This window comes from Rhinatrema bivittatum, chromosome 16 (assembly GCF_901001135.1).
Source record: "Rhinatrema bivittatum chromosome 16, aRhiBiv1.1, whole genome shotgun sequence".
Classification (NCBI taxonomy): domain Eukaryota; kingdom Metazoa; phylum Chordata; class Amphibia; order Gymnophiona; family Rhinatrematidae; genus Rhinatrema; species Rhinatrema bivittatum.
Window position 1 is genome coordinate 40,650,187 of NC_042630.1, and position 10,654 is coordinate 40,660,840.

The 10,654-nt window shown below is 39.3% G+C and overlaps 1 protein-coding gene across 1 annotated transcript in view; it reads right to left on the reverse strand.

Moving 5' to 3' along the window:
- LOC115077496 (vomeronasal type-2 receptor 26-like) overlaps nt 1-9,099 on the reverse strand; it is a 68,303-nt gene extending 59,204 nt beyond the window's left edge. The window contains exon 1 of the mRNA XM_029579786.1: nt 9,029-9,099. Coding sequence (XP_029435646.1) covers nt 9,029-9,099 — 71 coding nt within the window. The remainder of the gene's footprint in view (nt 1-9,028) is intronic.
- Nucleotides 9,100-10,654: the final 1,555 nt, after the last annotated feature.

Consider the following 10,654-nt stretch of genomic DNA (forward strand, 5'->3'; position numbering starts at 1 on the left):
TTTCTTCTGTATCAACAGGAGGGGGATCTGGTGTCTTGGTGCTGAATTTGTTGAGAATGAGCGGTTTCAGTAATGAGATGTGAAACGTGTTATGGATCTTCATTTCTGGAGGAAGTTTGAGACTGTAGGAGAGATTGCCCAGATGTCGGAGGATGGGGAATCGTCCGACATAGTGTGGATGAAGCGAGCGGATGGCAACTTCAATCTAAGGTGCTTCATAGACAACCAGACCTTATCACCAGGCTTAAGTTCAGGAGCCTTGCCGTGATGAATGTCATAGTCTCGTTTTGCTCAAATTCCAGCTTTGATGAACATCTCCTTTGTCTTCTTCCAAAGTTGTTGAATCTCATTGGCAGTGGCTTGAGCTTCCAGGGATGACACAGAAAGTGGAAGTGGCAAAGGTGGTGAAGGTAGTCGTCCATATACCATTTTGAATGGTGTTGATCCAGTAGATGTTGCTGGATGAGAGTTGATGGAAAACTCGGCCCACGGTAGAAGTTCAGCCCAGTCATTCTGGCGTGAAGAGGTGTAGGCTCTGAGGAACTGTTTGAGGGTATGGTTCATCCTCTCAGTTTGGTTGTTGTATTGTGGGTGGTAAGATGAAGTGAAGTCGAGAGTGATATCAAATTTCTTGCAAAGAGCCTTCCAGAATTTGGCTGTGAATTGTATGCCTCTGTCTGAGACAATGTGCTTCGGTATTCCGTGCAGGCGGAATATGTGGCTGATGAAAAGCTTTGCAAGTTCACTGGCAGATGGTAAGCCAGGAAGCACCACAAAGTGAGCCATCTTTGAGAATCTGTCCACCATTACCCAGATAGTGTTGCCCCCGGAGAGGGGTAAGTCCACCACGAAGTCCATGGCGATGTGACTCCAGGGCTCATCCGGTAAGGATAAAGGTTGTAGCTGACCCCAAAGATGTCCGGGCGGAGGTTTTTGTCTAGCCCAGTTGGTACAGGCTGCTATATAAGTGAAGGCATCTTCTCTCATAGACGGCCACCAGTAGAAATTTTGCAGCTTTGCCAGGGTTCTCCATTGACCGGGATGTGGTAATTTTTTGCAAGCATGGACGGCACTCAGTGCAAACATGAGCATGAGCCCTTGGGCCACAGCACAACCCCAGGGCAGGGCTCCAAAGTATGTGCCATGGGTAGGCAAGCACATCTGGGCATGGGCTGGCCAAAAGCTTGAAAACTCGGAACACTTAAGCATCCACTGAAGCTGCACGCACAGGAGTGAGACCCAGCAATGCAATGTTGGTCTCTGGGGTTGCCTTCCAGCCACTCGATAGCCCTTTTGAACCTCCCACTTGGGAACGGCTTGTGCGTTGGAATAGACAAAGGCTGGGAACTCAAGACACAATATGACAAAGGCCTGGAAATGACTCTGAAGATGTAGACAAAACAAGGTCTGAAGTTTTTGTAGACTCTTGAGAAGATGAAGCTCTGGGAGAGCCCTGAACCACAGCACATCTTATACAGCCCAATGGCTGCCATGGGCCATGCTGATGGCAGTGTAGAATGTGAACTTGGAACCAGCTGACAACAAGGGATCCAGACATGAAAACTGAAGATAAGGTCTCCTCTGACTGGAACAATCTTTATGAGGACCAGGACCAGGAACTCTGGAGCTAGCAACACAGGAACTTGGAACAAGACTAAGGAACTCAAACTCTAAAACCGAGGATGAGGATACTGAAGACTTGAACCAGCTGAGGACTCAGACTGCAAACTAAAGAACTCAGAAGACAAGCACATGAATACCAGACTTGTACCTCAGGTGACAAAGACAGAAACAGCAAACCAGGAACAAGAGCAATAGACCAGGAACACAGGGAATGAAGAACAGAAGACCTTGATGGTCAAGTGATCCATTGATAAGGCAATGAGTGACTGGCAGAGAAGCTCTTTTATAGTTCTACAGGCACAACATTATCAGGAAGGGCTGTGGGCCTTTTCCCACCACAGTCCCTTTAAATTGCAAAGAGAGGCAGGTGCGCACCTAGAGGTTGCTGTAACAATAAGACATTGGTGGCATCCAGGCTGTGGAGAATAGACAGTGTTGGCAGTGGCTCAGCCAAAGGAAGAAAGGTGGTAACAGAGTCTGGCCACAAAGAAGCAAGCTGGCAGAGGATTCAAAGCAACATGAGAGCAGCAGCATGCTCGGTGGCAGCTGCAGCTTCTCCAGGCATTGCCGGAAGGTGAGTGAGACCACTTGTGAGGACCACCGCAAGTGGGATTGCAACATAATTCAGTCAAGAAGGCAGAAGTTGTATCATCAGAAATTTAAGGGCTCCTGCAAGCCTACTTTGGAATTACCAGATGATGTGGGCAATATGCATATGCTGCCTACAGAAAAAGTAAATCATGCACGTCAACTAAAATAATCCATAAAAAGGATTCTACAGATATTGAATCAGCATATAATATATGCAGTGGAATTTCTCCACTCAGGGAAAATGGTAGTTAAAAAACAAAAGAAAATGTTATCAATGATCCAGAAAGGAATGGAGAGTAAAACATAAAATATCATATTGCCTTTGTATCAAGCAATGGTTCAACTACATCTTAAGTATTGTGCATAATTCTGGTCAATCTAACTCAAGAAAGACATAGCAGAACTAGAAAAGGTGCAGAGGAGAGCAACAAAAATTATAAAGAGGATGGAATATCTCTTGTATGAGAGGCTATGTAGGCTAGGGCTCTTCAGCTTGAAAAAGATACGGTTGAGAGGGGACATGACAGAAGTTTATAAAATTATGAGTGGTGTGGAATGCGAAATAAAAGAATTGCCATGCTTGATCAGAGCAAGGTCCATCGAGCCCAACATCCTATCTCCAACAATATTGGCTAATCCAGTTTGCAAATACCTGTCAGATCCTATAAAGTATATTTAATTCCTTCTTTCTCTCTTCAAGGGAAAGTAATAGATTTCTTTAGTTTTCTGGACTAATAATGTGTTATGGAGTTTTCCTCAAGGAACTAATACCTAAACCTCACCTCAAGCTACTAGGTGGGCCTCCTTCAGAGATATAAATACCTACCTAGTATGAGGGCATTATGGCTAGTCTCTTCCTCTCTCTCACCCCCCCCCCCCCCATGGCTGTAGGAGGGCCCTGGTAGCTAGGCTGGCTCTTCAGGAGCTTAAAAATGGGCCCCCTCCCAGTAGTTGTATGCAGGAAATACAACAATTCAGGCACTTATCACAAAGTGCGAAAAAGTTATCGCAATTTGCACTAATACCTATGCAAAGCGCAAAGATAGCACACTTTGCAATAAACTGCTATTACCATAAAACACACCCCTTTTCATACTGCATGCAATATTTAGTGCATTTTGATAAATCCAGGCCTAAGCTCCTTATTAGTGATATAACTATGTTGATACTCAGACACTATAAGGCATCAAATATATGAACTCTAGATAAAAGTTACTTAGAGGGCTTTGTTTTTAGATTCTCAAACATTATTGTCTTTTTTAACTATGTATCTGATTAAATTCTCAGACAGTATAAGCAATATTTTCATTACACCTTAAGATTGTTATTTAAGGTGTCTGTGTAAACATTATAGTATTATTATAAGATGTCTTATGAAAACAAAAGAAAGGTATAAACATGTTATGATTGCTAAGCTCAGGGCTGCACATCCAAACTGTATCAGCAGATTGCAGTCTAAGGCTACAGATTTAACCCATTGGTGATCATAACAATAATCTTTTATCATTCTATATCTTTCTTTTTAAAGGTTTAATCAATTCATTCATATATAATAAAAAGCATATATTTTTACTGATTACTTTGTCTGTTTCTGCTTAGTTACTCTGTCCTTTTAAATATTTATTGTTCTCACTGATACATTATCTCTTAGGAACAATGATGTGTTAAACTCATATAGCAAGGTGAGTTAAGGAGAGAGAATGTGAACTACAAGGAGACTCCTTATTAAAGATTTTCTCACTTTGCGCTACGTAACAGAGCTTCGAACCCGGAATAGAACTATTTTCAATAGATCACTTTTTTTGCAACCTAGGAATGTAAAAATCCTCAAAATGCAAACTGGACCAAAGTTAAGCAATGGTAAGGGTCAAAGAAAAATAATCAAAGATAGCCAAAGAGTCAGCTAATGATGAGAAAACCCTTGGATCAATATAAATTCCTTGAAAAGGCAAACCATACATTAGATTGGTTGCTTCAGGTAATTTAACTGCACTTCATGAATTACTTGTAACTACATGACAGACTTATAATAATGGCAGATGGCACATAAAAGGCAGCAGTGAGAGAAGGAAATATACAATTCAAGCCATATAGAGGTAGCAATTTTGAAAGTTTGTTAGTTGGAAATGTACTATCTATTCCTGAATTAGCTGACAATCTTAAAACAGTTTTTAAATTAACAGGTGCTGAATTTAAAAATTATTTTGACTGAGATAGTTTCAAAGTCAAAAGGCAAAGGACTTTTGCTCATTTAATCAAACAATTTTGGCATTTATTGGAAGAATGCCATGGCTGTACTAGTGAGTGATCATGCAATTATTGTAGAAGCAATAAAAAGAAGTGGCCTTGCAAATTGTATTTGAACTATTCCACTTCAAAATCTATGAGGAAAACCAGGAAAATCAAATATATTCAATTCAAGACAGGAGTTTCAGATTCATGTGAAAACTGCATTAAAAGTAGATAATCAAGAAAAACATTTAAGCCAATTTCCAAGGAATTAAGAAAAAGTCCATTGGAGCTAATACATGTGGATACTTGCCAGGGCACTCTGTTGGTGATAACTGGTATATATATATATTTGTAATCATAGATGATTGTAACTAGAAATTTAACATATTCTTTCTTAGACACAAAGACATTCTGAATATTATAATTGACTCTATATAATAAACAGAATATCAAACAGGCAAAAAGCTGAAATGAGTCTATACTGACAATGGAAGTGAGTTTATCACATTTAGGGGCAGATTTTAAAAGCCCTATGTGCGTAAATCCAGCTGGATTTATGTGCGCTAAGCCTATTTTGCATAGGCCCGGCGACGCACATATGTCCTGGGGCTTGAAAAAAAGGGCAGGGCGTGGGTGGTGCAGGGAGGGGGCATGGCCAGAGGCCTCCATAGGGACACTTGGCCGTTGCGCATAACCTACCCCAGAGGCAGGCACAACTTGTAAAAGAAAGGTTGGGGGGTTTAGGAAGGGCTGGAGGGCGGGTTAGGTAGGGGAAGGGAGGGGAAGGTGAAGGGCAGAAGGAAAGTTCCCTCCGAGGCCGCTCCGATTTTGGATTTCGGAGTGGCCTTGGAGGGAATGGGGAAAGCCATTGGGGCTCTCCTAGGGCTCAGCGCGCGCAAGGTGCACTTGTGTGCACCCCCTTGCGCACGCTGACCCCGGATTTTATAACATGCGCGACGCTGCGTGCGCATGTTATAAAATCAGGCGTACATTTGTGCGTGCCGGGTTTCACGCACAAATGTACACCCGCACATATGTCTTAAAATCCGGCCCTTAAGATTCAGAATTTCATGAAGTATGCTAATCAATTGCCATTATTTATATTTAAATCTCATCTTGCCATTGGTAGCTCAAGGCAACTTACTTTCAGATAGAGTAGATATTTTTCTGTCCACAGAAGGCTTACAACCTAAAAGGTGAATTTTCAAAAGTTATGTGTGTAAAGATTAGCAGATGCACATGCAAAATAGCATCTACACAAGTAGATGCTAATTTAGAAACCTCAACATACATGAGTAAATAAGGGTCTGTGAAAAAAATTGCACATGTAAAAGAGTAGAAAAAAGATAACATGAAAAGCATCTAATGTATTACCACTCACTCCAGCAATACTCATAAATGTGTTGTTTAGTTTTTTATATATCTTATCACTTTTTTTAATAACATTTTTATTTTCTATTAACAGCTTTCCAGCTTTTTCTCTATTAAATGCTTGTAAACTAAAATTAAATTAATATAGAAGCCGCAATAGCAAGCCAGACGAAGTACCAAATCTACCGATAAGGTCTTCCGGACTGTTCAATCATCTGCGGTTTCAAAGCGATGTGATATTTTTGCAGTCCAACACTTTTGTCAGCATATACTAAATACATATAAACTTCACCGCTAGTAGCTTGAGACTATAGGCTTGACAACGGCGTTTCACATGAAAATGCTTCTTCAGGAGCTGTATTTATATGGTATTATGTGACAAAGTTTTAAACATAATAAATGGCTTGCTGGGTTCCAGAGTAGCTTCTGAAAATCAATAATGTCAAAAAATTGTTTTAAACAAGTTTCTAATATCAAAAGGAGCACAATTAAACTTATCTTGGTGGCAGTAGTACCGTCAGTTTATCACGGACATCTCGTCTCTTCAAACTTCACTTCTGGAACAGAGACCATACTGAAATTTAAAACCATTTAAATACCATCTGAATCCCGGCGTCACTGCACATAGGCGTACGTGGTGACATCACAGGTGGAAAACCCGCCAAAAAATACTCAAAAATTATTGGTAAGAACTTCAAAAAGGGGAGAAGATCAATTTCCTTTCAATGCCTCTTTTTATTAACCACAATCCATCTACCATATTATAAAAATACTTGCAATTCTAATGAAGAGTTTAACGCAAATGGATGAATAATATTCAGAGTGTGTATCCAGCGCTGTTCAGCTTACAGTAATCTCATATTCAAATCCCCACCTCACCAATGGGGTGACAAATGTTCTAACACACACACTTTTAAATCATCAAATTTATGTTGACACTCAATACAGTGGGTTACCAAAGGAGCCGTCAGCCTCTGGTTATTAACATTGGAATGATCACTTTGCACTTATCCATATTAAATTTAATCTGCCATTTGGATGCCCAATTTTCCAGTCTCACAAGGTCCTCCTGCAATATATCTCAATCTGCTTGTGATTTAACTACTCTGAATAATTTTGTATCATCTGCAAATTTGATTACCTCACTTATTAATTTATCTATTTATTTATTTGACACTTTTATTTATTTATTTATTTATTTATTTTATTTAACGGTGATATATACCGACATTCATCAATGATATCACATCGGTTCACAGCGTAACATGAAACTAGTGCCTGTGGCGGCGCTTTACATCGAACAAGTTTAACATAATACAATTAGAACATATTGAAACATAATAACTAGAGAGTAAGGAAAGGTAGGGGAAATAAAGCATTAAACTAAAATTAAAATAACATGATTACAAGAGGGTAAAAAGAGAAAAAAGGGGAGGAAAAGTGACAGAAGAATGAAATTAGATTATTTAATAAATTAATGTAGGCAAAGATTGCAGGTATATACAAAATGTATAATTATAGGGAATAACATGAAATAACAATTGAGAAGGGAAGGGGTGAGGAGAGGGGGGGAGAAGAAGGGGTTGGAAGGGAGTAGGGTAACACAGAAGGGAGTGAGAGGAGGAATGGTGTATGCTTAGGGAGAAGCCAGTACGAGAGGGGACTCACCCTCATTTAGTGAAAATCCGGGTCAGGAGGGGACAGAGATGGGAGGGCATAGATGAGAGAAATGAGAATTTAAGTGTATGCTTTGGTGAAGAGCCAGGTCTTAAGCTTGCGCTTGAAAGTTTTTGGGCATTCTTCTTGGCGAAGTTCAACTGGCATTGTGTTCCAGAGAATAGGCCCTGCGATTGATAATGCACGGGCTCTCGTGGAGGTTAATTTGTAGAGTTTAGGTGAAGTGGTGGGCATGGTGGCGAGATGAATGTGTCTAGTGGGTTTATTGGCTTGGTGAAATCGGAGGGAGTCATTGAACCAATTCATTTCGGGGTTGTACAAGGCCTTATGAACGAGTGAGAGAGCCTTATATTGTATACGGGAGGCTATGGGAAGCCAATGTAGATCTTTTAGTACCGGTGTGATGTGATCGTGTCTGTGTGTGTTGGTCAAAATCCATGCTGTTGTATTTTGTAGTATTTGAAGGGGGTGGATGGCATTGTTGGGGAGTCCGAGGAGAAGGGAATTACAATAGTCGGTTTTGGCAAAGATAATAGTTTGTAGAACCGTACGGAAGTCAGGGGGATGAAGTAGAGGTTTAAGTTTCTTAAGGGTGTGAAGTTTAAAGAATCCATCCTTTATTATATTACTGATGAATTTCTTCAGTGAGAAGTGACCATCGAGAATAATACCCAGATCTCGGACTTGTTGAGCAAATGGGATGTGTGAAAGCGGGGAGGGGTTCAGTTGGTTTTGAGATGAGATAAGCATAATTTCAGTTTTAGTGGTGTTAAGGGCTAGGTGGATGGAAGATAGGAGAGGGGACTCACCCTCTCGTACTTTTATATACCAACATTCATTTGCATATTTAGTTTGTCATATTCAATTACAGATCATTTATTAATATATTGAAAAGCATGGGACCTAGTAAAAATCCTTGAGGCACTCTACTGTTTACCCTTTTCCACAGAAAATTGTCCATTTAATCCTACTCTCTGTTTCCTGTCTTTTAAACAGTTTGCAATCCACGAAAGGACATCGCCACCTATCCCAGGACTTTTACTTTTCCTAGAAACCTCTCATGAGGAACTTTGTCAAATGCCTTCTGAAAAACCAAATATACTACATCAATCAGTTCACCTTTATCTACCTGCTTATTAACCCCTTCAAAACAGTAAAGCAGATTTGTGAGGCAAGACTTGCCCTGGGTAAAGCCATGCTGACTTTGTTCCATTAAACCATGTCTTTCTATATGTTCTGTGATGTTGATCTTTAGAACACATTCCACTATTTTTCCTGGCACTGAAGTAAGGCTAACTGGTCTGTAGTTTCCTGGATCACCACTGGAGCCTTTTTTAAATATTGGAGTTACATTAGTTACCCTACATTCTTCAGGTACAATGGATGATTTTAATGATAAGTTACTAATTTTAACTAATAGATCTTAAATTTCATTTTTTAGTTCCTTTAAAACCCTGGGATGTATACCATCTGGTCCAAGTGATTTACTACTCTTCAGTTTGTCAATCAGGCCTTTCACATCTTCTAGGTTTACCTTGATTTGGTTTTGTCCATCTGAATCAGTACCCATGAAAACCTTCTCTGCAACAGGTATCTTTCCAACATCCTCTTCAGTAAACACCAAAGCAAAGAAATTATTCAATCTTTCCACGATGGCCTTACATTTCTAAGTGCCCCTTTAACCCCTCGATCATCTAACAATCCAATTGACTCTCTTGAGGTTTTCTGCATTGGATATATTTTAAAAAGTTTTTACTGTGAGTTTTTGGCTCTACGGCCAACTTCTTTTCAAATTCTCTCTTAGCCTATCTTATCAATATTTTACATGTAACTTGCCAACATTTATGTTTTATCCTATTTTCTTCTGTTGAATCCTTCTTCCAATTTTTGAACGAAGATCTTTTGGCTATAATAGCCTCTTTCGCTTCAGCTTTTAACCATACCAGCAATCATTTTGACTTCCTTCCATCTTTCTTAATGTGTGAAATACATTTGTACTGTGCTTCTAGGATGGTATTTTTTAATAATGGCTACGCCTCTTGCAAACTTTTTACCTTTGTAGCTTCTCCTTTCAGTTTTGTGTTCTAGTTTTCTCATTTTTATCAAAGTTTCCCTTTTGAAAGTTTAGCACTATAGCCATGGATTTGCTTACTGTCCCCCTTCCAGTCATTAATTCTTATGTTCATATGTTCACTTTTGCTAAGCAGCCCCACCACTGTTACCTTTCTCACTAAATCCTGTTCTCCACTGAGAATTAGATCTAAAATTGCTCCCTCTCTCATTGGTTCCTGAACCAATTGCTCTAGAAAACTGTCATTTATTTCATTCAGGAACTTTATCTCTCTAGCATGTCCTGATATTACATTTACCCAATCAATATCAGGTCATTGGAATCTCCCGTTATTACTGCAGTACCAATTTGGTTAGCTTTCATAATTTCTCTTAGCAACAAGCTACTGAAAAAAAAAATCGCCAGGATCAATCTATAGGATACTTCAAAATGTTTGGACATTTCATTCATGCTTGGATTCCTACACAATATTGGAAGAACTCAGATGCTATGAAAAAACATACAATCTTCAATGTTTTTTGCAAGAAACAGGAAAGGGTATTGCTTGTGTGATTCCAAAATAAAGATTGTGTGAAACTGAGATCCAAAGTTTCATGAGACAAGAAAAATAGCTGAATATTGGTTTGTAAAAAGGAGGCAACATTTTAAGTAAATATTTAGTCACAAGGAGGATAACTTTCAAACTCCATGCAGCTACATATATGCATGTGATAACCACACAGAGATATATGATAGTATTTTATAGTCTGCGTCTATCAGATACTCGCATGTTATAAAACAAATAAATAAATACATAGTATATGTCTACCTCTAACATGCACTCATATGTATGCTTAAGTGCAAATGCATGCATTTCAATGTATTGAATGTGCCTATTTTTCCTATTTCAAAAGCATATGCATTATGTGTGAAAATAAAGTAGCAGTTATTCGCATAAAAATCAGATTTACACACGTAAGTTGGTATATGTTAAAACGTCCATGCCTAATTGAAATTACCAGTTTTTTGATTCTTCAACCAGTATGCCCAGTCTGTCCTCCAGGTCATCAAGACCCTCATGGTTCTTCAGCCTGAAGTCCCCTCAATTGA